The sequence below is a fragment of the Pinus tabuliformis genome, chromosome Q (assembly GCF_031772625.1).
Source record: "Pinus tabuliformis cultivar Carrire ecotype Pingquan chromosome Q, CPIR1, whole genome shotgun sequence".
Classification (NCBI taxonomy): Eukaryota; Viridiplantae; Streptophyta; class Pinopsida; order Pinales; family Pinaceae; genus Pinus; species Pinus tabuliformis.
Window position 1 is genome coordinate 779,269,170 of NC_142296.1, and position 27,585 is coordinate 779,296,754.

The 27,585-nt window shown below is 41.3% G+C and overlaps 1 protein-coding gene across 2 annotated transcripts in view; it reads left to right on the forward strand.

Moving 5' to 3' along the window:
- Positions 1-7,905: 7,905 nt before the first annotated feature.
- Positions 7,906-27,585, forward strand: part of LOC149221799 (uncharacterized) — a 63,426-nt gene continuing 43,746 nt past the window's right edge. The window contains exon 1 of one of the 2 annotated variants that reach the window (XM_089383041.1): positions 7,906-9,194. In XM_089383041.1, coding sequence (XP_089239167.1) covers positions 8,556-9,194 — 639 coding nt within the window. In that variant the 5' untranslated portion in view covers positions 7,906-8,555. The remainder of the gene's footprint in view (positions 9,195-27,585) is intronic. The other variant, XM_089383040.1, reaches the window with a different exon arrangement.

Genomic DNA, 27,585 nt, shown 5'->3' on the forward strand with positions numbered 1-27,585 from the left:
CAGTGGCGCTGGGATCCGCATCAATGATCTGCTTCCCTTTTTCATACCCCTTATCGGGTTCTGACTCAGAGTCAGAACATGCATCTGATTCTGAAACCTTTAGCTCAGCCACCAGTGACTGCTTGGCCCGACACTCACTTGTGTTGTGAGTGGAGCTCTTATGGAACTCGCACCATTTTCCAGTGTCCTTTCTCGGCTTCGCGGCGTTGCTCTTTGCTTGCAGCTTCGGCTGGTTGTCTTGGGATGTCCCGCCTTGGCTTTGTCCTTTGTTCTGTGGTTTAGGGGCACCTTTCCCCTGCTTTGGATTCGCAGATCCAAAGTCTCGCTTCTTTTGTTTACACTTCTGCTCGACCTTGACGGCATACCGGTATGCTACGCCGAGCGAGGGGATGTTTAAGAACTGTATTTCTTCCTGGATGTACTTGTGCAGGCAGCCACGGTATTTGAGTATCAAATGTTGCTCCGAATCCTTGATACCCAACTTTGTGCGAAGGGTATGGAAAAGATTGGTGAACTCCGGCACGTCTTGGTCCCTTCCCTGCCGCAGCGTGGTCCACTTTATGTATTCATCCTCATAGCTTCCGACAGGGTAGTACTGCTCCTTGATGGCATCCCGGAACGAATCCCAGGTGGGTGCGGCTGAAAATAGTGAGCCAGTACTTTCATCCTTCTGCTCGCAGTAGGTTTCCCACCAGTCCTTGACGTGGGGGGCTGCTTTGAGAAGAGCAAAAACAATCTTTTCCCGACTCGAAAATTCATGAACAGAAAAATAACCCTCTAGCAGATTTAACCATTTATCTACGGCATCGACGTCTATCTGACCCTCGAATATGGGGATTTCAAAATTAACTTGTACCTTAAAGGGTGTGGCGTTTCCAGGGGAGCTACTGGAAGCCGATGCGCCGCTTCTGGGTAGCCGCTGAAGGATCTGCGCAAAGCTGTCCATCATCGCGTTCCGTTGTCGCTCGAGCGCTTCTTCGAGCAAGATTTTGATGGGATCTCCTGCCCCCTCGTCTTTCTTCTCGTCCGCCATGGGAGGCCGTCGGGATTTGCGAGGCTGGTCTTGCAAAGGTTCAACCAGTTCAAGCCCTAACTCCTTATATCCCGACCTTGTTGGGGACATGCAAAGAAAAACAGAGAAAAAGCAGACCGCTCTGATACCACTGATCCGGATTTAAACAGGAACGCAACAAATTACAGAGATAACCATATACACAAAGATGCAGCGGAAATAATACTTCATTTCATTAATGCAAAATACTGAACTATGCTTACAAACAGAAATGGCAATAAACTAGCTAGGGCGATGGTAGCTTATCTCTGAGAAGAGATGTGATGGCTACATGCCTCTGAACTGTGTTACAATGAGGCTCGAAGGCCTATTTATTGTTGAGAAACAATGGACAACCCTTAACATTCCAAAACCTAACCCTAGGAGATGAAACGCCAAACTGTGGGCCCCGTTTGGGTAAATTGGTACATCAACTTCCCGGGGTCGTAACTTTGGCATACGATCTCCGTTTGACGCGTACAATAGCTCGTTAGAAAGATCTATCCGAGCACTACCACTTTGGGAAGGGCAACATCGGTCTATGGACCCATGTTGCCCCCAGATTTCCCAAAAAACGTCGTTTAGGGCCTCAAAACGGCTCCGGAAGTTCAAGACCCGAAAAACTGCTAAAAATAGTAAGTTGTGCTACAATTAAGGAAACTGAAAATGCTGAGAAAGACAATGGTGGGGGTCCAGGTGGACTTGGCAGGTGGCCACCAATATCCACCTGGATCAATTGACCCATGGTATTCACCAAAATGGCACATGGTATTGACCCATGGTATTCACCTGGAATGTAGCCTATTTAAATGGGGGAATTAAACCAGCATGTAGCCTATGCTAAGATTCACTAGGACTTTACAAAGTTTTATTATTTAGGGAAAGACTCGCCAAGATCTTACAAGATTTTATAATTGAATAAAATATTCGCCATGCCTGGTGAGAGATTCGCCAAAAAATTATATATACATATTATATAATTGATAAAATCGCCTTCCATTTTTCCTGTATACCATGGATATTCGCCCATTTACTATATTTATAAATTTAGGGGGGGTTCTTAAAATTTTCCCTGCTAAAATGGCCGACTATGGGAAGGCGATTGACTCTCATCCAATTTGTTCTACAAAACATCTCCATATATTGGATGCATTTGTTCATGTTACCTAAATCTATTGTGTAGAAGGTGGATTTTATCATGGCTTTTTTTTTCTATGGTTGGATCTCTACCAAGAGAAAAAGATTCATTTGGTAAGATGGGAAAATATAACTAGGCCTGTGGATCAGGAAGGGTGAGGCATTTTGGACACTCATCATTTTAATAGGGCCTTTATCATCAAAAACATGTGGATGGTGATGTCAAAAGAAAACATATGATCAAGGATTATAAGAGACAAATATATGAATGGGCATCATTTTACCAAATGGATCAGTGGAGGAGCCAAGGGACAGAAGAAAAATTCATATATCTAGAACAACATGTTAAAGAACTGTAATTGGCTGATGATTTTTCTGAAGTGGAAAGTAGGGAACAGACAAATGATTGAGATCAATTTAGATGCCATTAAGGGAATCATGGGGAATCACTCTTAATCAATAAACATAATACATTACCTCCATAACAAGGATATCAAATACAATTCACAGATCAAGAAGGATCACAATCAATTAACTTTTATTCAAAACTGGTAAGGGCGACAAGTTTGGGCTTCATGGGCAATTGAGTGATAGAATGGGAAACATATACCAACAAATTACAAGCAACAGGAATACACATTACAAAAAGGGAGGATCAGATGATATGGGATGACATGAATAAGAAAAGACAACCAATGATAAAAGAGATATATCATAATTTTACAAGAGCAAACATAAGTAACACTAGTTACAAATGGCTCAATGTTACTTCGAACTAGGGAATACCTCAAAAGATCAAATGTTTTGGTTGGCTGGCCATTCATGGTTGAAGCCCCAGATGGGATCAACTATATCATAGGGGTTTCAATGGTCCTAATATTTTTCACATGTGTAGAATGGAAGTTGATGATACAAATCATCTACTATTAAGATGTCCTTTTGCAAGGGTGGTATGGGATGGACCGTTGGATGCACTAAACATTGGCATGTTGAAGGTGCATATAACATTGGAAAAATGTATGGTACATTGGATAAAAAACCAGACTACACATCGATACCTTCCATTCTTCCTTATATGGACTATTTGGAGGTTCAAAAACTGTAAAATATTTGAGATGAAAGAGTCAGTGGTAAGGGAAGCCACTCTACAACTTGTGGCATACTACGAAGAATTTGGAATTAGGATAAAAAACACAGAAAATATGTCGATATACAAGAATATTAGCAGAAATTTAACCTTATGTTTTTTTATGGGGTCTGCAAATAGATGAAATGTGGATGTGGTGCATACATCATAATAGAGACTGACCATTTCTATCACTACTGGTGGGAGGGGGGCTACAGGGACAAATAGTAGGGCTGACATCATTACACTATGGGGCATCCTTTTACTCGAAAAAAGGTTGGATCTGGAACATCTTCAAATTTATGGGGATGCAATGGGAATTATAAACTGGGTAAAGGATTATACAAATTTTAACCCTCCAATTCTGTCAAATTGGATGACACACATCAGGTCACTAGTAAGCTCCTTCCAGGACATCTCTTTCCAGCACATATATAGAGAACAAAATATGATTGCAAACAACCTATCAAAAAGGGGCATCACTATGGTTCCAGGTAAGTTTTTTTTCGTTGTTTATGAGCAGGATATCCTCACCAATGCTGGAAGATAGATTATTACTAGAAGGTAGAATAAGTGACAAATCGAGTGCCAAAATGATGAAAAATATGTTTTATTTTTTGGTTACATTTTAAAATGTAAATCACTACTATGAAAGTATTTTGTTGGACATATAGAACTACTATGTAAAAGAGAGAAAATTACAAGGATAAAAAGCAAGATAGTAATATTGATGTAAATATAAAAAACAAAATGATGTAACTCACTTTTTTTTTCATAATATAAAATTTGTAGTGAACTTGTTCGATTAAGAATCAATTTGTTTCCTTAGTGTGCCAACAATTGATGACTAATATACCTGCAATTTGTATGTACATAACGCTCGATTAGTTTATTTGGTTTAATATTGCACATAATAATAGTTTGTATCAACAAAATATTGATTTCGCACGTGAATGATCAGAAATGTGATGAGCCAACCCATGCGTGAATATCAATATTGCGACAATTTATAACAAGGTTCAAGTGAAACGCATTTAAAACCCGAATTATTTATATTTAATTATGATTGTTTTAGGCGTGGAAGGTGTGGTGAATGAGTGGGAGCATTTTTGTATATGTTGTCATGTATCATGAAGTTGGGCTTGTATCAGATTCTCATCCTAATGTTCATCACAAAGCCTGCTTCAATTGCCAACATATGACGTGAACATTCTTCGATGCCCAAAAAACAAAAACATCATGATCACATGAAATAGCAAATGGCAAAGGGAGGTTAGGGTGGTTTGAATGAAAATCCATGATGGAGGTATCTTCGCCATGGGAATTTTATTTTCTTTCACGTCGTGGATTCACCGTTTTTTTCAGCGATCAGAAGGAAAACATTTATTAAATCTCATCTCATCATCTTTATATTTTTTTTAGAAGAAAAATACACTTTCTATTATATAATAAATATAATTTTTTAGAAGAAAAATACGTTTTCTATTATATAATAAAAAAGAGTACATATGCTTCTTTCTGGTTCATCTAAAACATCCAGAACGTATTAAAAAAAAAAGGAACTTGTTCCGTGAATCTATTTCAACAGATTTCATTTAAAGTTTTTCAAAAAAAAAAATGCTTTCAGTAAACAGTTCTTCAAAAAACACGATTTCTCCATGGATCAAATAGTAAGATGTGGCATTTAAGAGATGGGAATGCTGCCAGAATCAATTCTGGAATCTTGATTGTAAGAAGCATAGTGGATGACCCTAGGTATACCAAAAACACCTCTTTTGGAGAGTATATCTGCAATGGTGTTCTGTTCCCGATATATATGATCATATGTGATTTTTTGAAAGGTAAGTTCTATAGATTTTATACGCTTCATCCAGTGGGACATTATTGGTGGTTGTAAGCAGGAGTGACCTTTGATCCAATTAATGCACACTTTAGAGTCCCCAAATACCTATATATCCTTGATGTCGAGCAAGTGTGCCAAGAAAATGAGGCCCCAAAGTGCAATAATTTCAGACTGGTTGTTCGTGCCTTTACCTCCCTCTCACCAAAAATGTAGATATTGTCCCGGTTCTCTAACTATGAGGACTCCGCATCCACAAAGACTGTTGTTACATGCGCCATCGAAAAACCCGACCAAAAACTTATTCCATAAGTCCTTTTTGATAGACTCTCTGTTTGATCTGATGTTTCTTAGGTCTGATCTCAGTAAAATATGCAACAATCCCCATTACAATGTATCTGACATTCACCTTTTTATGCTAAAAAAAATCTTTCTATTTCTACATTTCCAAATACCCATGTGATGTAGAAGGGTAAGAAATAATACTCTTCCTGAGTAGTGAACCATAATTTGAAACATTCCTCAAGGGAAAGGTGTGTCCAGTTCCCTTCAATCTGAAAATAATGTAGAACAAATTTCCAAATTTCTGTGGCAAAAGGACAGTTGATAAGTAGATGTGACACCTCCTCCGAGCTCTGCATACAAAGAGAACATATTCTAGGGCCATGGTAGCCTCTGAGAGAGATTCCCCATGTAATAATTTTATCATGGAGAGCCAACCAACCAAAACAAATTTGTTTCAGTGGGATCTCCCACTTCCAAATCTTATGAAGCCAATGAGTAGTTGCTGGAACGAGGATAGAGTAGGAGATGTGCTTGTATATTTCGCTGACCGAAATATGATTTTGTTTGATTTTCCAAATCCATGTCATTCGATCCTCTTCTTCCGTAAGGTGTATCCCCGCAACCTCAACCTGTTTGATATAATTATCCCATTCTGTTGCCAATGAACCTGTTAGATCCAAGTCTACAACCCGAAACCAAGATTGAATGTGTGGAGAAACAATCATGTTAGAAACAATATCAGATAATGAAAACATACCTCTGTTGTGCAGATGTTGGAGAAGAGGCGCCGACAGGGAATGTGTGCCCAAAATCCCTCTGATGAGATCAAGACCTGCAACGGTCCTGTTACCATTTCCAACCTCCTAGAAGAGTACCCGGAATAGCCAGTACCTATTCCTCGCCAGTACCCATTGCTTATCATACTACGCCATATGTAAAAGGATGAAGTTGTGTAATTAGCTCCATTTCTAATCCAGTCTTCTAAATCTTTATAATCCATATATTTACCTTGGATAATTAATGACTAGATGCCCTTGCCAGTCGACCCTCTCCACAGGCTCTTGCATATTTGAGCTCTATTGAAAGATGAAGTGTCTACAATCCCCCATCCCCCACAATCTGCGGCTTTTGCCAAGGTGGACAGTCGAACCAGGTGGATTTTCCTATGAGTGACTATGATAGACCAAAGGAATCTAGCCAGGATCGCATCAGTGTTCTTAATGATGGCCTCGGCAACGAATAGAGGTGCATCTAATAAACATATATGGATTGAAAAACTAACTTAATCAGAATCAGTTTTCCACCCAAAGTAAGCCACCCATGATACCAGTGATTAATCTTGATTTATATCTTGTTAATGATCCATCCCCAATACGAAATCAGATAGGCATTTGGTATGATATGGAATCCAAGGTATGTGAATCCAGAGTCCATTGGTCGAACTGTGACTCTGAATAATTGACTGATCTGTACAACCTCAGCCTTGTCCACCTGATCAACATTCAATTCTGTTTTATGTGAATTAAGAAAGAGATCAGACGTGACACCAAAAGAGTCAAGGATATTATAAAATTGGTTCCAATCTAGAATATTTTTGGCACCTCCAAACAGAGGGTCATCCACAAACATACAATGGGTGACATTTATTGGTCGAGTCATTTTTATGCCAGCAATTAAGCCTCGGTCCCTCTGATCTACAATCTTCCTACTGAGCGCTTCCATAACAAGTATAAAGAAGATAGGTGACAGAGTGCACCCTTGACGCACTCCTCTGTTAGCTTTGAAGAAGGGTGTGGGATATCCATTTACGTTAATAGCGAAATTAGCAGTGATAACACAAGTCATGATACATTTGGTGTTATGTTGCAAAATTTCGATTTTATAGAGGATCAATCTCAGAAATTCCCAATTTATATTATCAAAAGCCTTACTAATATAATTTTTCATTAGATATGCTGAGAGGCTCCTTACCTTAATAGAATGCAAACATTCCTATCCAGTGCCCACCGCGTCCTGGATTTTCCGCCCCTCAATGAAACCGAATTGTTCTAGCGAGATGCGAGCGTTCAGATAAGATCAGAACGAGATAGCTATGAGCTTGGATATAATCTTGTAAACAACATTGCATAGAGAGATAGGTCGGAAGTCCTTAAAAGAGTCAGGATGCTTCATCTTCGGTATAAGTGCTAAAAACGTAGCATTTATGGCACCAAAAATATAGCCATTCACCCTGGATTCCTCGACTCAGGGGTTAAATTATTTTTAGCCATTCACCCTGGATTCCTCGACTCAGGGGTTAAATTTGACGCCCGTATGCCCGTAGTTCATTTTCAAAACCGTCATAGGGCATGTTTAAAAATTAAAAGTTTTAATTTTTTTTTTATAAATTATATATATATAAGTTTATAACCTATGGGCCTATGGCATTTTTGACATGGTGTACCGTGTGACATGATCGGATGGCTATCAACCTATCACCGTATGGCATAGTGTACCGTGTGACAGTGATCACCGTATGATGTATCACTGTATCAGATCTGCGGTGCGGTCCTGCGGATTTTACATTCAATCTACCACCTGTAAACTTTAATATGTATCAGATTCCATTAATGAGTCCGAGTCCCGGCACCAACGATTGCTTCCGCGCCCTTTGCCCTCCAGACATTCCGAGGAATTAATCACCGGGTCGAGGCTTAGTCATTTGCTTTGTGCTTTGCTTCGCTCTTCCAGACCCATTGCTTGGCCTCATCCTTTCTAAAATTCCAATAAGAGAAGCTGTCAGATGTTCCGTTCTGTCGAAGAGATGGAGATTTGTCTACGCCCAAATTCCCCAACTCACCCTCTCTCCCATTCTTCTTGTGTCCAATATTGACCCATATCCTTATCCACTCCTTGTTGCAACGGTGGAGAAAATAATCTCCAACCTTCTGCTGTTGCATTCGCCAGATATTGAGGCTTTTCATTTGTTCAACAACTTTACCCCTTATGACTATCTACAGTTTACTCGCGAAAGCGTATGGCAATGGGTGAGATACGCAGCCTCTAGGAATGTCCAACACCTCACTCTCTGTGATTCGCCAGATATTAACCGTGATTCTGATTCCTATACCCCTGTAATGGAAATGCCGCCTGCCCTCTTTTCATGCACTCGTCTCACTACTCTCAGGCTCTCCCACTACAAGCTTACCAATCTTCCTTCCCATTTCTCCGGATTCAACCATCTCATTGCTTGCTCCTTCAAAGACACGGAGTTCACAGACAACTCTTTATCCAGCTTTATCTCTCATAGCCCGTTTCTTCAGACACTTACCCTACGCTTCTACGTTGGCCTAACGAAGCCGGTTATCTCCGCTCCCAACCTTACACATTTCTATATACATCGTAGGAGGCGTGGTAAGCTGGAGGTTTTAACGTTGAACTGTCCGAAGCTTAGAAATGTGGAGATGGAGTTAAGTAGCATACGTGATCTGAGAATAAATGGAGTGTTGTTTCACGAACTTTCACATTTAGTCTCTAAAATTAAAATGCAGCGTGGGAGCAATGTTACTGAATTGTCGTTGGATTTGACTTATGTCGAGACACTGCAAGTTTCAGTAGAGAGAATTGTTGAGATAGTAGGGGATTTCAAAACATTGAAGAAGCTCGACATCGATGACTGGTGGGGAAGACAAAACCAGATGGTTGTTCTCGTTGATAATCTGCTCGAGAGGCTTCCCGGACTTGCGCGGTTGCGGGTGAGCGACATGTATTATCTGGTAAGGCCAGAAACATATTATTTTACTTGCTTGCTATCTGCAACGCATGTTTCAATGGTTATGCTTTTTTTTTTAGCCTCTGGTACTATATCAGTAGCCTGACCGCAACGTAGCATTTGTGCTGTGTTTGCGGACAAATAAAAAAAGTGAAAATTGCTTGGTATATGTTTATCTATGTAGATTGGGATATTATTTATGAATTTGATAATTGAATACGGTAATTTCAGGTGAATTTGAAAAGATGAATTTACAAGATGTTATTTGTTATATTAATAATGTGTATAGTAAATTTGAAAAGGTAATTTCGATTTTCAGGGGTAAAAGAGGGCAGGGTGAAATCACAACCCCATGTTATTATTTCAATTTTCACCCTCCATGTTATTATGAATGAGAAGCATATTCTCTGAATATTCAATCTCATCCATTGATTTAAAAAAAAAAAATACAAACCTACATAAATAAATAGATACTTTTATTTTTATGTTTGTAATAGTGGTGTTTTGACAATTACCTCTTTTGGTGAAACTGTCCAAAATTTAATTTCTGTACATGGTGATATTGTATATACTTTTTGAACATTTACATAGTTCAAGCTCTTTACTATTCCACGGGGCAGCCCAGTCAACTTTAGTCTGGTTCAATTTATAAATTAATTGTGAAAGGTTCTTTGAAGCAGTTTAAAAATAAATAAATAATCCATTAAAAAAATATGCTATGCTTGATTTTATTCTTAACAAACCAGTTCACATAGCACAGTTGAAACTTGTACAAATAAATTTTAAAAGTAATATGATGGGCAGTTTAAAAATAAAAACGTCATAAAAAAATTCCTTGACGGGTAGGGTCACTCGTCAAATTTAACCCCTGCCTCGACTACCTTCAAAAGATCTTTTGACATAATATCAAAAATATTCAAGTACAGTTCAACCCCCCAACTGTTCGAGCCAGGAAAACGTAGCATTTATGGCACCAAAAATATAGCCATTCACCCTAGATTCCTCGACTACCTCCAAAAGATCTTTTGACATAATATCAAAGATATTCAAGTACAGTTCAATCCCCCAACCATCCGGGCTAGGACTCTTGTCCTTGGTGCATGCAAGAAGGACACTATGAAATTCCTCGTCTGTAGCAGGCCAGCCTAGGACTGTATTTTCTTCTTCGTTTACCATCGAGGGTAACAAGGAAATAAAATCCATTTGTTCTTAGAATGATTGTTCTCTTGCTGAGAAAAATCCTTTAAAATGGCGATAGGCAACCTGTTCGATCTCCTTTTGTGTAGTGTATTTGTAATTCTCAGCATCCCATATGTTCCAAATGCCATTTTCCTTCCTTCACATAGATGTGAATCTGTGGAAAAACTTGGTAATCTTATCACTGACTGCTATCCATAAGGCCTTGCTTTTTAATCTTCATTTCAATTCTTGAGTTTTATAGAATAAACTCTTTCGAGCTTCCAGTTCCATGATCTGTATTTGCAAGCAACAGAGTTGTAAAGAGGGTCTTTTGGATCAAAATGCACTATTAGGGAAGCCTCTATGGAGGCCAATTGCCGATTTTCTTCTTCTTTTAGCTTCTTAACCCAAGTGCGAACCCTCTTTTTTAGTCGATTTAATATATAGATAAAATATTCCATAGGACTGTTTTGAGGTCGTGACTCCTAATAGACCTGATGAACCATGTCCGAGAAATCTGCATGCTCTAACCATGAATGGTTAAATTTGAAAGGTAGGGCCTTCTACCCAGATTCCTTAGTCTATGCGAGAGTGATCGGAAGGTGATATGATGCGAATGAGGGTATAATTGAAGATGAGAGATCAGTCAATCCCACCGCCAATAGGACTTTAATCATGAATCGATCCAACCACTTGGAAATGTGGTCATTCCTTATTCTACTGTTACTCCAGGTAGGTACAATCCTTGATGGGGCAATGTCGTGCAGAGACAAGGAGTAGAAAAGATCTTTAAAATAGGATTCCAACTAATCAACCTTTGCTCTCTAACCCCAATTCTCCTTAATGTCTACCGTCAAGTTAAGGTAACTGACCATGATAAGAGAAGACAAATATAGAATTCTAGAATTTGAGACCTATTCCCAAAATGATCGCCTACCAGAACAAGGCGCGTACATGTTGATAATGTGAAGCTGAGTGGTTGAGCCCCGAGATTGTCCCAAGACTAAAATCCCTGCAGGAGTCGAGAAAGTTGATAATTTGAGAAAGGATGGGTTCTAGACCACCGCCAATCCCCTAGATAGTCCACATGAGCTGTATGCGCAGACGTACCAGCCAGGACATGTTTTGAGCAAAATTTCCCATGATCTCTCCTTGGAAATCATGGTTTCCTGAAGTAGAAGCAAATCTGGGTGGTATCTAAGAAAAAGGCCTCTAAGGTAGAGGGATTTATGAGAGGCCCCCAGTCCTCTAATATTATAGGAAATGATGATCATAGGGAAACTAGAGGTTCGAGCATGTTCACTCTAAGGACCCGCTGAATAGAAGCGACAGAAGCAGAGAAATCAACAATGAGAGAGGTAGGGTCTCAGACAAAAGATAATTTCTTGAATTTTAGGGGCTTCTTCTTCTGAGGGTTAGAGGGTATGGCTGAGGAGGATGGGGGAGGGGTAGGAGGAGGGTTAGAACCCACCTGAAGATGGAAAAGTGATTTTTTAATTGATAGGGGTTCCATCATGAATGAGTCTGTAAAAGACAATGCCTCCAGTTCTCTATCCAGGCAGAAGGGAGAGGCAGGAGAAACCAGGATAAAGTGTAGAGTCGAGGGGTGTGGAGGGAGAAAAGGTGTCGAGAGAGGAATTAATAGGTGGCGGAAAGGGCCTAGTCTAGGGAGGAAGAACTTCGAGAGATAGTGAAATATCAGAAGCTACTGACTCGGTGATACGAGACCCTACCAACTAATTAGTAGGAGAAAAAAATTGGGAGAAAGATTGTGTAGGAGGCGGAAAAAGAAAGGGGGGGATTAGGATTACCTGTAGAAATCGTCAATGGATCATGCGAGATATTATCATCCAGTGATCACGATGGAATTGTGTCAGTACACCTCCAGTGAGGATGTCGAACCGTGTTGAAACATCCCGGACAGGAAGCACAAAGGTGACCTGTCGAATGGAAAATGGGGCATCTGTGAGGGATGCTCCAATAGTAAATAGTAAGACAATAAGAGAAAGAGCCCCAATTTATGTCCAGACTAGATATGAGTCCGCATCCAAGATCGACCTCGACCAAGGCCCAAGCAATTTCCTTATCCATCTGACCTATACTTCCCTTGTCCCAATAGTAAAATATGTCGATCGAATTGGCTATGTCAATTATAGCAGGACAGGTTCATAATTATAGTGGAAGACCCAGAATCTTGGCCCAAACTACCTTCCAATGGGGAGATGCTGAGATAGGATCAAAACCAGAATGCCAAGCTTGGAGCAGCATAAACCTCTACCTTTGACCCAGGGGGAATGTAGAATGGTTTCTGCATTCACTGGACTGAGAAAATGATAGCATACCCAACCATTCGGAAGCAATTTGATGTGAGGCCGATATCGAAGCTTTTGCACCCAGATATTTGTCATCCATTGTTTGATTTTCTCACCCGAAAGGTGCAAGAATTGCCACCGTCAAAGAAGAGTGTGGATATTTAAATGTTCTAAGTTCTCCCAGTAAGTCACGAGTCGCATGTTTAGAGTCCTTAGAGCGTCATTCACCTTCAAAGGTCATGTAGCTTTTCCACCATGTTTCCTATGAGGGAGGGTCTGAAAATCGCCCAATGAAAGGTGCCCAGGTGAAATGTCAGAAGGAGGGGACGAGTCACAATCAGAGTTAGAATGAGGATGGGCGCGAGCCTCCACCTCGATCGCAAAAGCGATAGTGTCACGCCCCCAGGGCTGCGGTAGTCTTTCAACCGCTCTTGGCGAGGTGCGGCACCATCGAACACTTTCTTTTCACCAATACTTATGTTCATGGACTACGCCTAACCACTTGTCCTACTTAGTTTGTGTTTTTCAACCAAGTATTATTATTATTATTCCTTTATACCAATGAACACCCATACACATTCATTATCCACAACAATTATAATTAACAAGACAATTGCAACAGTATAAAGGGAGGGGCAACTCCCTGAACAATGAGTCTGCCCGAAATTATTATATTAATCAACTTTAAACTTTTACAAGTATACTTGGAAACCCCAAGTTTCATACTTAACCAAATTTACAACTTGCCACACCACCGTGTGTCAACCGACTTCCTTGCCCGAGTTGGGCAGGCGCGCCCTCACACGAGCTGCCAACCGCACTCCACAATCGAACTTCGTCTACTGCTGCACGATGGGCAGGCGACCTCACCCGAGTCACCCCACGTTTCTCCTTGCACGACGGGTGGGTGACCTCACCCGAGTCAACCATTCACCACCGCCGCATTTCCTTTGCACGACGGGCGGGCAACCTACCCGAGTCACCTGAGACACCCGTGTCAACCGAACGCTGGCGCCTTCACCCGTGCCCTCACCCGATAACTGAAACCTGTGCGATGTTACCGTGTATGCCTGCCCAAGAGCGGGCGCATCACAACCTACGTTTCCTTGTCACTATATGCTCCTCACTCGCATTGCTTGTTGAATGATCGAGTTCGAATGTCTTTCCATGCCTTTCCAAGCTCTAACACTCATTTACTTATACGGATGGTAGGGCGAGTCGAGCTGCCCAAGCCGACTCGTCCACCATATGTGAAACGCCCCTTACACATCGCAACTCGCCCTCTGATTGTTGGTCGGCCTTCGTTCAAGTCGCCATCATATGTAAGTCGGCCCATGGGTGTGTCCAAACGCTCCCCACGCTATATAACCATCTTCGCTCCACCTCCTCATGTGCATTGTACATGTGTCACCTCGCACACTTCCGTTGTAGCTGCTCGCTTGTTCATGTTTCCAACTCGTTTGCTCACCAAACAAGTCACACTTCACATCAGTGGTCGTGGTAAGAACTGCAGGTCCTTACATCCTCCTCCACCTGAAGTCATTGTCATCCTCGACAATAAGCCATCCCAGTAACCATCCTGCCACCAAGATCATCATCTCAACTGTCTCATCCTTGGTCATGATATCAACCAGTCCATATACTGCAAACATCCCTGCAACATATGTAAAACAACTGTCTCCATCATGTGTCGTCCCCATCCTGTGAACTGTCATCAGATACTCCCCAATGCTAACACACATCTGTACACTTTCGGACCTCATGATATGAACTAGTCGGGTGATCAGTCCAACTGTCACGCTCAAACCATAAGAATGCACATCCTTATGCCATCATCAGTCTTTCTCAGACTCTGCCACATCCTGGACTCACCAAGAATCTCTCCCATGCTCAGGTCCATGGAAACTCCATCCCATCTGCAACATGTCATGATGCTAATGCCAAACCATTCCTACACCATCTGTCATACCTGCTCAACCTATTTTAAGGACTCACTGCCATGAGCAGCTAACAATGAGTCCCATCTTCTATGTCATCTAAGAAGATGTAGAGGGAGTAGAGCCTGAAGGCTCACCCTCACTAATAAGCTCAATCTATTTGTCAGGATTCTCTATCTCCATCCTCTGCAGATATGCCACCCAATCCTCCTCATGGACATTTGGTCTCACATAAACCTCCTCATCATCATCATCCTCCACTTCTTCTAGCCTTCTTGACAAATCCAAGATACTATCAGAAAGTGACCTGATAACCAATGATTGCTCGGTAAGCTTTGCCTCAACAGTAGACAACTGCTTACATACATCATCCAATCTCTTCTCATCCTCCATCTGCATCACTGCTAGTTTACAATCAGACTTTGTCACACCAATGGTTGGAACACCAATGGGTACATCTTCCCTTCCATCGTAAATGTACAGCTTCTTCAAATGAGGAACTATCATAGAATCATATTGAATCATATTGTTTCAAGAATTCCATTCCTAGCATAGCCTCATAGTCATCAATTTGCACTATAGTGAAGTCGACTTTCCTGGTCCACTCACCTAGTGTTGTGTCCACTCTTTCAGCTACACCAAGTACCGATTCAGGAGGAGAATTCACCGTCTTCATTTGTGCCTTCACTGGGACAAATTTCAGCCCAATTCTTCTTGCAACATCTTCACTCATGAAGTTATGAGTAGCTCCACTATCTACCATAATAAGTGTTAGAGACGGTCTAGTAGCCCTCCATCAGTGATCAAAGCTCTTTTCATTTGCATAAGTAGGTGTCTCATCAGTATCATCTTATTGCATTCCATTAGGCATGCCATAACCCTGCTGGAGGGGCTTGTGTCATTTATTCCCCTATTGGCATTGCTGGATCAAGTTTGTTTCAGTTAATAAATTCCTTACAGGGTCATTGGTCTTGTCTTGAAATCAAGGTCCTAGGTCTAGGGTTTAGTCCAATTTTGTCTTTTGAGGTCAATAAATGCCCAGCAGGCCAGAGGGATGTCCAGCAAATCATCACTTCAAATGATTTCATATTGTACAACTAATTTTTACCTTGAGTTCAAAAACCCTGTTTTTGAAGGCAAGGTCATTTTCTCATTTTTTGTAAAAATGTGTAAAAAATTCAAACTCTCCAGAAGTTGGCATGCAGCCTTGGTCTCCTTTGCCAAGACTCTTCAGAAGCTATCCCTGCAAAAATTTGCAAGAAAAAGCATCATTTCAACCAATTTCATGTCAAAAAGGAAACCACAAGTCAGCAGCAATTAGTTTCAAAAAGTGTCATTTTATAAACATTATAAAGTGAGTTTGAGGGGAAATAAATTTAAATCAAGCTTATAAAAGCCCCTCTCTCTTCATTTTGTCATTCATTTGCCTCCAAGACTCCAAGAGCAAGTGTGAAAGGCGATTTAGTGTGAAACTGGGCGAATTGAGAAACAGAGCCTGCGCGCTACGCATCAGAGCCCGCGCGCTACGCGTTGGGCGCGCGCTACGCGTCAGGGCACACTCTGCAGTGGAAGAATTGGTCGGGCGCTACGCGTTGGGCGCGCGCTACGCGTCAGGGCCCGCGCGCTACGCGTTGGGTTTCACCTACAACAAATTGCCAACAAGCTTCAAAACGACCTCAAATCTCTTAAGTTTTACAGGTAGGCCTCAAATCATCAATGTTTTTTGCTTGCTAAAGAAAAATGAGCATGGAAAATGTGTCAAATGCCATCAAGTGTGAAGCATGAAATTCATATATATTATGTTTAAAAATTTCAAATTGCAAGTGAAGCTAGGGTTTTGAGTTCGCTGCCCAAGGTCATCTTTTTCACTCCCTCATTTCCCCACATTCCCATTATCACTTCCCTTGTCACTTTCACACAATTTCCCTAACAAAAATATCAAAAGCCCTAAAACCTTACCCCTATCCCTAAAATTCAATAAAATCTCCCTAAATCCTACCTCCTATCAAACCCCTACAAATTATGATTATGTGATGATGTATGTGTCATAATTCCTTCCCTAAATTCCCTTTTTTATATATTTTCCCTAAATCCCCTCAAAAGTCCCCCTCCCTAACATCTCCCTTGTGTTTTTTGTCCCCTTGGAGCAGCATTCAAACAGTCAAAACAACAGGTCATTTGTGCAGAAGCAGCAGTACATTTCAGCCATTTTGCTCTTGAAACCATGTTAGAAACCGAAACAGACTATGAGCAAAGTGATGACCGTGAGTCAACACCAGAGGTTGAGGTGCCAAGGAGGCCTCACAGGGGTGGTAAGGGTGGTCAGCATGTGAGAGAGGAGCCCACCTCTTTGGCCTATTTGCAAGCTTGTCCACTTGCAGTCACATGTTTCCGTCATTAATCATGCTATGGATATTGCGAGAGAATTTCCCAAATTCAGCACCACAGGGAATTGGTCCGCTTGTTTGTTTTGCATTTGCACAACGGGCATGTGAATCTTGCAGGGGTGGATTTTACATTGTCACCTGAGATTGTTGCTCAAGCAACAGGGATACCCAATGTTGGAGAAGAGTGGAACAAGTGCCAGCTGTTGGACAGATTCCAGTATGAGCCCTACATTAAACCTGTATATGTGAGGCACCTAACTGGTGTGTTTCCTTTCAGATTCTTGAGGGATGAGTATGCGCCCTTGATGAGGCTCATCATTCGCTATTTCACCTGTGAGGGCAGATTTTCACGTTTGTATTCGTATCATATCCGCTTGTTGATGCATTTCACACGGGTACGGATGATGAACATTCCTTTCTTCATGTGTCGAAATATTGAGAGGATGGTGCCCTTGGTGCAGAGAAAGAGCCCAGAACAGCAACATAGGAGCATCTACCATTATGCTTTGATCAAGATTGTGGTCATGCATCAGTTGGCCCAGCAGGGTATTCCATGGGAGGATTTCATCTCTCGAGATTTCTTCACAACGCCACCACCCTCTGAGGTTGTTCATAAGGAGGGAGGACCTTCACAGCAGTATGACATCCCTGAGCCCAGACATGTCAGCTCCCCTCCATTGGTCACATATCAGAGAGGCCACAGGGCCTTATTTGCATCAGCTCGGCGAGTATTTTCTCCACATCAGGTGGAAGGGGTCTCGCCTTCTTCATCAGCACCGCGAGTGTTATCTCCACACCAGGTGGAAGGGGCCTCGTTTCCGACAGCAGCACAGGTATCAGAGAGGGGCAAGCAGCCCATGATTGAGGAGGGATTGTCAGGTGATCCAGATATTGACATCATTGATCTTGACACCCGTTCTCCTAGCTCGGAGCTTAAGGAGATCATTCAGCAACGGGAGGCTGAAAATCACTTGTTGCAAGAAAAATTAGACAGGGCACAATGGACAATCACATATTTAGAGCAGCGCAATAAGCAATTAGAGGATGAGCACACTCTCGATGAGTTGCAGAGGATCCATGAAGACCGCAACTTGGCTTGTAAGAGACCCAGTGATTTGGTACCCATTGAGCGAGAGGCTATGCTTCTCCGGGTCAATGCTCATTTGGAGAGGTTGCTGGACAAGGCTAACAAAGATAAGGACATGCTCCGGAACATGAAAAACCATTATTGGGCTCGAATGCACGTATGTAAGGCAAAAATGAAGGTGCTCAAAGGACGGTTGGCCAAGGCACTAAAACGAAGAAAAAGGCCCGATCCCCTCCACATCTTGGCTAAGGCTTCCTTGAAGGAGATGGTGCTAAATGACTTACCTTCTGCACAAATTTCAAAAAATTTTGAGCATTTTTGGTCATTTGTAAATTTTTTGGGCAAAAAACAGGTTTTCTTCCCCAATGCGTAGCGCGCCGCGCGCTGACCTGAAGATGGGCAACTCCTTTTCATGAAAACTCAGCATTTTTGGATTTGTCATGCAAAAACACATTTGCTCAGCAATTGCCAAGAAATTTCACCGAGTTTTGAGCCTCCAGAAGGTCAAAAAACATGCAAAAAATGACTTTCTGCCACTTTTTTGACACACAGGAAGCAGTCTTGGGAGATTGCAATTTTGGAGGGGCAAATGGTCACCAAATTCAGAAATTCTACTTGGGTTGGAAAGTAGACATCCAGACCTTTCCAACAAGCCCACTTTTGCGTCATTTGGACTCCGGGAAGTGCCTCAAAAGCAGGCCCAAAGGCGCACTACGCGTTGAGATTCAGGGCGCTACGCATCAGGCTATTTTCACAGAAATGCACCTACAGCTCAACAAAACGCAGTTTTGACTAGGTTTGACTTTTTGGAGTGGGTTTTGATCCTCCTTGATGTAAATGATGTAATTTTATGATATTTTGACACTTATTTATCTCTTCTAGAAGATTCATTCATGAAATAGGAAAAAATTTAATGAATGAATTGGTTTCCTAGCTTATTGAGGCAAGTTGTTTTGACTGCCTAGATTCTAGTGCTCAGTTTGGAATTGGTTGAAACAGCTCCTAGGATAGTGAGCTCGACTCCTAGAGGCAAGGAAAGATGTTAGATTGCTTATATTATGTACTTTCTTGGTCATTTTCATGGTTGGACTCTTGAGGGAGAAAGCTTCTATTGTATTACACATTGTATCTCTGCAATTTTGGCAAAGGAAGAAAGATCAGGGTTTTGCAGTCCTTTTTGGGATTCCTGTGGTTACATGTATTGATGGTGTGTTTCTATTTGTACTTGTAATTTTGTTATGTGAATCATATTCTTACTTTTCCTTCTGCAAATTAGGCAAATGAAGTGTTAAAGTAGAATTCATGATTGCCATGCTATGCTTTTAAGTTTGCTTAATATCAATGTTTTCATCTGTTTAAGGGGAATTCAAGGTGATTGCTTGCTCTCCTTAGCTCCTCACCAGTCATTCTCATCCATCCAACTCTTTCAAAGGCATCAATACAATCTCCTATCTTGCCCCAAAGAGGCCCCTGCGAAAACTGTGTCCAATCCCCGCACCCAAAAATTGCCTTTCCCCGATTTTCCACCAAAATCCTAAAAATCTCAAATCAAACCTTTTATCAGTTTACTAGCCTAAAATCAGTGTTCTTTATTGGTTATCTCCGCCCTTTGAAGATCTTTGCCGAGATATACCAGAGAGAGCCCTCTCCTGCCTCGTAGGGCTAGCTATGAGGCTAAGTGGTTTGATGTTGCCTTGGAGTTTTCCTTTCTCAGCCTGAGGTGAAATTTCAAGCGCTAACAATAAGTACCTCCATACCTCTAATCTTCATCCGAACATACTCCAAGTTGTTCCTTTCAGGATCTCTCCGAGAGTCCACTTCTGTAGTAGCGATAGCTCCAAGAATCTGCATCATCCCCATAGAAGGTTCTTCTTTCTTCGCATGAGATTATGCAATAGTAGCCACTTTTGGTCTAGAAGGGAAATTCTTCACTGTATGTGGTTCAGCACAAATCCAACACTTCAATGGTTTCTTCGTCTTCGTCCTGTCATCCAATTTTGAAGCATCATCTTTCTTCTTCTCTTTCGGCTTATCGAAATTCTTCTTTCCATCAGAAGCTTCATCATAATGCTCCACCAATCGATCCACAGCAGCAAAAGCTTCTTCAAGTGTTTTTATCTTCTGCCTCTTCACTTCATTGCGTGCCCAAGGTTCCAATCCAATGATGAAGTTGAACACTTTGTCCCTCTCCACCATGTCAGGAAGTTCCAGAACCACACTTGCAAACTCCCACTGATATGTCTGTAGGTTCCTTGTCTGCTTAATGAACTTAATCTTCATCCTTGCTTCCCACGTTTCATCCTGAGGACTAAAATGAGCCTACAAAGCTTTCTTCATATCATCCCAAGAAGTAATGTCATCAGCACTACCATTGGTAATCTGATCCATCCATCTTCTCCACCACATCTTAGCATCTTTCGTCAGGAATTGAGCAGCCATTTTCACCCTTGTCTCATCATCAGATAGACCCAAGTGTCCCAAGTATTGCTCCATATCCCAGAGAAAGTTACCAAGAGTCTTCGTGCTTCTTGTACCATCATAAGATTTCGGTTCCTTGAATTTCACATGAGACACTACTCCACCTAAGTTATGTCTCACTGCCTTCTTCAACACCGCGATCTCATCACTTGCATCATCAAGAGATTTCTGCAAGTTCAAGATCTTTGCTAGACCTTGATCCCTCGCTTCTCCAATCTCCTTGACTTCCCCTTCAAGTTGTGTACACTTAAGATCAGTGTATTCATGCCGAGTCCGGAGTTCATCAAACTCTTCCCTTATCTGTACATGATCCTCTAGTTCCTTCATGACTAGATCCATCTTTGTAGTCCAGTAAGATTCCAATGCCTCCATTCTCTCTAGTATCCTGTTTATAAAGGCCTCAGTCGCATTGTGGCTAGATTCACCCGATACAACATGAGTTTCACCTGCCATCTCTGCTTCCTTCTTCCTTCTTTGTGATCTAGTATCGACCATCCACCAACTTCACCTGTACCCTGCAAACCGAACCAATTCTTGTTTCACTTGTGTGAAACCAACTTCCTTCACCTGCAAGTACCTGTAATTATTAGTGGAAATAGGTATTCTCACCAACTGGCAAGTGCATATCACCTTCAGCTTCCTGCAAAACTTCTCACCAAGTTTTCAGACCAGCTTTGATACCAATTGTCACACCCCCAAGCCTGCGGTAGTCTTTCAACCGCTCTTGGCGAGGTGCAACACCACTGAACACTTTCTTTTCACCATTACTTATGTTCATGGACTACGCCTAACCACTTGTCCTACTTAGTTTGTGTTTCTCAACCAAGTATTATTATTATTATTCCTTTATACCAATGAACACCCATACACATTCATTATCCACAACAATTATAATTAACAAGACAATTGAAATAGTATAAAGGGAGAGGCAACTCCTTGAACAATGATTCTGCCCGAAATTATTATATTAGTCAACTTTCAACTTTTACAAGAATACTTGGAAACCCCAAGTTTCATACTTAGCCAAATTTACAACTTGCCACACCACCGTGTGTCAACCGAGTTCCTTGCTCGAGTTGGGTGGGCGCACCCTCACATGAGCTGCCAACCGCACTCCACAATCGAACTTCGTTTACTGTTGCATGACAGGCGGGCAACCTCACCCGAGTCACCCCGCGTTTCTCCTTGCACGATGGGCAGGCGACCTCACCCAAGTCACCCGTTCACCACCACCGCATTTCCTTTGCACAACGGGTAGGCGACCTACCCGAGTCACCCGAGACACCCATGTCAATCGAACATCGGCGCCTTCACCCGTGCCCTCACCCGATAACCGAAACCTGTGCGATGTTACCGTGTATGCCTGCTCAAGAGTGGGCAGATCACAACCTGCGCTTCCTTGCGACTTGCGCCACCCTTCACACTTTTCCTTGTCACCGTATGCTACTCACTCACATTGCTTGTTGAATGATCGAGTTCGAATGTCTTTCCATGCCTTCCCAAGCTCTAACGCTCGTTTACTTACATGGATGGTGGGGCAAGTCGAGCTGCCCAAGCCGACTCGTCCACCATATGTGAAACACCCCTTACACATCGCACCTTGCCCTCCAATTGTTGGTTGGCCTGCGTTCAAGTCGCCATTATATGTAAGTCGGCCCGTGGGTGTGTCCAAATTCTCCCCATGCTATATAACCATCTTTGCTCCACCTCCTCATGCACATTATACATGTGTCACCTCACACACTTCGGTCGTCACTGCTTGCTCATTCATGTTTCCAACTCGTTTGCCCACAAAACAAGTCACACTTCGCACCGATGGTCGTGGTAAGAACCATATGTCCTTACAGATAGTGTCAAAATCCGGGGACAATGGTATATGCATGGTGGATAGATGTCAAGATCGATAGGTAGACCGTAGCAAATAGGTAAGAAAATGGACCAAGAAACATAAAGGTGCGACGACAAGAGGGAAAGATGTCTAGCAACTAGCAATTAAACACTAGATGTCAAGAAATAGCATGTGAAGTGAGTAGTGCTAAGGTACAATCAGATCCTCGGGGATAGGAAAATTAAATACAACGACGTAGAATTGTACTCCAACCTAGTAGTCCGATAGCGACCGATTGCCAAGTCACCACAACCGATAGGATGTACATTCAATTTAACACCCAAAAATCCTGTCAATGGTAGGAACCTAATTCTGACCTCAAACTTCCATGGTTATGGAGTTTTCCAGCATCCACTGATCGAAAAGGTTGATCTCCCACAAAATAATCTTGAATCTAAGCCAGTGTCACATAGAGAGAAAAACCAACAAATTAATATCGGAAGTATGTGATTCTTCATGCTCCTCTTTCTTCTTCCTTCACACTCCTCTAGACCCAATCTCATGTATCTTGAAATATGTTTTGATTGCTTCTTTCCCAGCTTTTTTTCAGTTAAATATGTTGTACTTCTCCTTTGTGATCCTCCATTCTTCTTCCTGTAATAATTATATCAATAAAAAAACCCCAAAAATACCCTATTTATGAGCTATATCTTGTTCAGTATCTCGTTTGTCCCATCTCACGAAGAATTATTCCTACATCAAGACCAAGATTATCAAGAGTCCCCTCATATTCAACATTATCCCAACATCCATCTGTTGTTTTTGTTCGACCCTCTGTTCTTGTTCACTTTATTGCAGTATTTTGACCTATCACCTGCGTCGCCCAAAAACAAGTTAAAACGTCTCTTTCTGTTGAATCATATTGTCCTCTGCTGAAAAAGGATTATGTCTATGGCAATAAGGCTTCTATTGCATATGCCCCTAGTAAAAACATCTTCCATGTTCCCTTTCCTCTCCTCTTCCTCTTCGTCGCCTCTTCACTCTAGTTGGCCTTGCTTAACATAATGCTTGCATTCTTGAAAAAATCCTTCACCAGTTAGTTGGTGGTGCTTTCTAGCGAGTATCATGGACTTTCACGGACCAATATAATTGTGAAGACGTGTGTTATGTAACCAACATAGATCCATTTTAAGTACGAATCTAACATGAGCCGAGAAACATCAAATTTTTTCACCTGCAAACATTTTTAGAGTGAAAAATACAATGTGTTATTTTTCATTGTTTAAATTGTATTTTTAAATGCTAAATAAAGTATATAAAGGACCAAATAAAATTTTTAACCACAAAAACATAAATTAGTAAAAATACATCTTCAAATAGTTTAAACATCTGATTCACACGTTTTTTTTTAATTACTTTACGATTTATTCATTTATTTTTAATTATAGGCGACATTATTTTTCTATTTAGAACATAATTTTTAATTTTAATTTTAATTTTAATTTTAAAGAAGCACCGATGGACCGACAAGTTTACACATCCCCTAGCTGTAGAATGAATCTCTAGGCTCAAAATCTAAAAATAATTACAAAGGTGATGCCATCACAATTAGGACGAGGGAAAATGCAATGTAGTGATTGTTTTAAAATGTGATTGACATCGCATCGAGAGTTATCGTAGCACGATGTGAGTAAGATTGCAATGACGCAAGGAGGGATGCCAACTATTTCTGTTTTTAGAAGTCATACAAATTGGGATGATTCGTATGTAAATATTGAATCCTAAACGGTTTATCTTTGATCCCTTGCGCAGGAAAAGTTTGAGTCTATAATTTGACTAAGGTTTCAAACGATGTCATAGTTTTAACATATGTTCTCGCTATGTAAAATTGATTGCAGAAATCTATGTAAGAAGTGGTCACAGGCTAGTATATATATTTTTTTGAACATTTCATCACTTGAGGTAACAGTTATACTTGCGACGAGAGAGAAAAGTTGATGTGATACATGGTGTGAGGATTATGTTTCTTGAAGATCAAAGTGTGAGGTCACTATTAGCCTCACTGACAAAAGACCCAAAATTGAATCCATATATGCTCTTAAAGTCTCCAAATTTGCTTAAAAATCATCCCAAGGGATCCAAATATGCTCCAAAGCACTCACTAAGTCTTCAAAAGTGCTTAAGATCATCCAAAGATCGAAAAGCGAGGGAGGAGAGCCCTTGGAAGGGCAAAAATGCACTATTGGGAGGCTAAAACACTTCAAAATCACAAAAAAACCATTATCGCAAGCTTAAAACTGAGAAGGCACAACCATCATTAGATCTCGCCGATCAACGGCCTAGAAATTAGAGGCAAATTGCATCGGCGGATTTGATCGGCACAGGAGGGTAGTGGCAATCAGTGCGAGACACCGCCGATCAGCAATCGTCGATGATCGGATCGGCGGGCCACAATCGGTGGAGGCGAGTCGGCGAAAATCGGTGCGGGCCCAAGGGAACTTGCGATGGTGATCAGTGATCGCTATCGGGGATTACTATGAGTGCTAAACATGGACCTCTGGCTTTGGCGATATGCGATTGTGATTGATCGCATCACTATATTGCTATTGACGATCACCATGGAGCGGGGATTTTGCATATATGTGTGCGATGCGATAAGACCCGGACCCGATGGGTTTCAGAACCAAAATATATAATCTTTCAAATCTACCAAAGCCCATTTTTCAATGAATTTTGTGTATTTTCGTGTTTAATGAAATACAAAGGGAATGGGCCAAATGCGACTTGCGATGGTGACAAGGACGGACCCGATAGGTTTCAAAATAAAAATACATATATTTTCATGTCCGCCAAAGCCCATTTTCATGCATTTTTTCAGTGTTTTTTGCGTATTTCATAATACAAGGAAAATACACAGGATTAGGCTTTTTGGGACTTTGATGGCGACAAGGGCGGACCCGATAGAATAGAAAGCGATGTTTAAGGACTTTTTAAAGTCTGGAAAAGTAGATATGGGTGGGATTTTTCTACGTGCAACATTTTCTGTGTAAAAAACAGGAAAACAATATTTATAAACATTTAATGGATTACATAGGCCCGAAGACCCTTTTCATTACCTAGCAGAGGTCAGGAGACAGGGACAAAGGCCAGAAAGGGAATAGAAAGGGCCACAACACACGTAGCTCACCCCAAATCGAAAAAGCGGTCATGGAGCAGCACAACACGACACAACCACAGCAACAAATGATCATGGAGCATCAACAACCTAGTGCATCTCATCAAAACAAACATTATTGGGCATCTCTGGCACGGGAGAACTCCCAGACAGTGCAACAAACTACCCAAAATATCTGAAAGTGGTTACTCTTCTGTCAGACGAAGAAAACTCCAAGCCCACGCTTGCCTATTGAGGGAATTAATCAGTTAACAAGACATATCAGACATATTAAGACTCCGAGCCTCTTAGAGCTCAGGAGCATTGTAAACAGGTTATAAATATCTGAAAGTAAGATGTAATACAGGTTCAACTTCTTAAGACTAATGAGACTTTGCTACTCAAGCATCTCATCTTCATTCATTAGTAATACAAGCTTCATTTGCTGTTATATGTTCATATTCCATTTTCTCTTCTGTTCTAAGCTTGCACTTGAACATTTTTTTCATGTTTTCTTTTGTGTATAAGGCCAGATAACTGTCATCTTATCTTTGCTTTGATAAATTAGATTTGCAAGCTTCCTTGCTGCCTATAGCTAGCCATTCATATGTGGTCATATATGCATCTGCTGGTACAGTTAGTATTTTCTTTTGCTTCTTGTAGCTAGCCATTCAATTATGTTTATGTGTGCATCTACCGGTATGGTCAATATTCTCCATCCATTCATTGAAACTACAAATTGTTGAGCATTAGTGGTCTAAAGCCTCGTAAGTTGGGGGTGTTCATGCATGTCTTGAGTAAAAACATAGTTGAAATGGTTATCTGGCTTGATCCAAACCATCATTTATTCCAATAGTTCAGAGAACAATATTGAAGATTATATGTTAGCAGGCATCTCCGATCTACAACCTAGGAGAGTTTCTTGGAGTGATAACTTAATTGGCGTCGTTGCCGGGGAGAGGAAACTGAAGTTCAGCTTCCCCGGGAAATGACTGATAGATCCAGCTTTGATGATAGACAAAGTATGGGAACTTTTTTGGTTGTAATAATCTATCTGGTGACTCTATTGGAGGCCGAACCTCTTGGCGACTCCACTTCATAGTTCTGGCTTAGTTTGTGAGGCATACTCAGAGAAATCCTCAAAATCTACAAGCTGACCTAGTACTTGACCCTGAAAAAATCATCAAAGAGAGAAAGGTATTGCAGAAAGGAGCATCAGTTCATGTAAACCTAAAAAATCTCCTATATCTCTTCAAGGAAGGCCTGTAATAGAACAAATACATGTTGAGAGTATAGATTCTAATACTAGCAGTGAAGAAAAACTCTTAGAGATTCATAAAGATCCTTATTCTTTAGGTTTTCCTTTTGTTGTATGCCCAAAGGAAACCTCACCTCCTATCCACCATACTCCTTTAGTCTTATCAGTCACTCCTCAGCCCTCTATCATTCAAACTGCCAGTACTCTTTTAGCCACTACAGCTATGGTAGGTCCACCAGCACCTACCAAAATGGAAAGAATCATAGGTGCTAGGTATGGACCTCTAATACTGCCCACTCCTTTGAATTCCATGCCTACTGGAGAATATCAGAAGTATATGCCTAAGTTCACTGGGACTGAAGGTGTTTCAGTTGAAGAACATCTTGAGCCATTCTATAGCTATGTTGATAACCTAGACATTAGTGAAGATAATGTCTGGATGAGAGTCTTTGTCCAAAGCCTAGATGGAGAGGCTAGAAAATGGTTTAGAGAACTGACCCCAAGATCTATAGCAGATATTGAGGCTTTAGATGATGCATTTCTAAAGCATTGGGGGATAAGAAGGATCTCCTCTACTACCACACTGAGTTTGGGAACTTAAAGAGGGAAAATGGTGAGCTGCTGTCTGATTTTAATAAAAGATTTAACTGCATGTACAACAAGATACCAGCTGAAGTAAAACCCACCACTACCTATGCTCGACTCATCTATGCCAATGCCTTTGATTCTGACTTCTGCTTACTGTTGAGGGAGAGGTGATGTGCTTCTTTGGCTG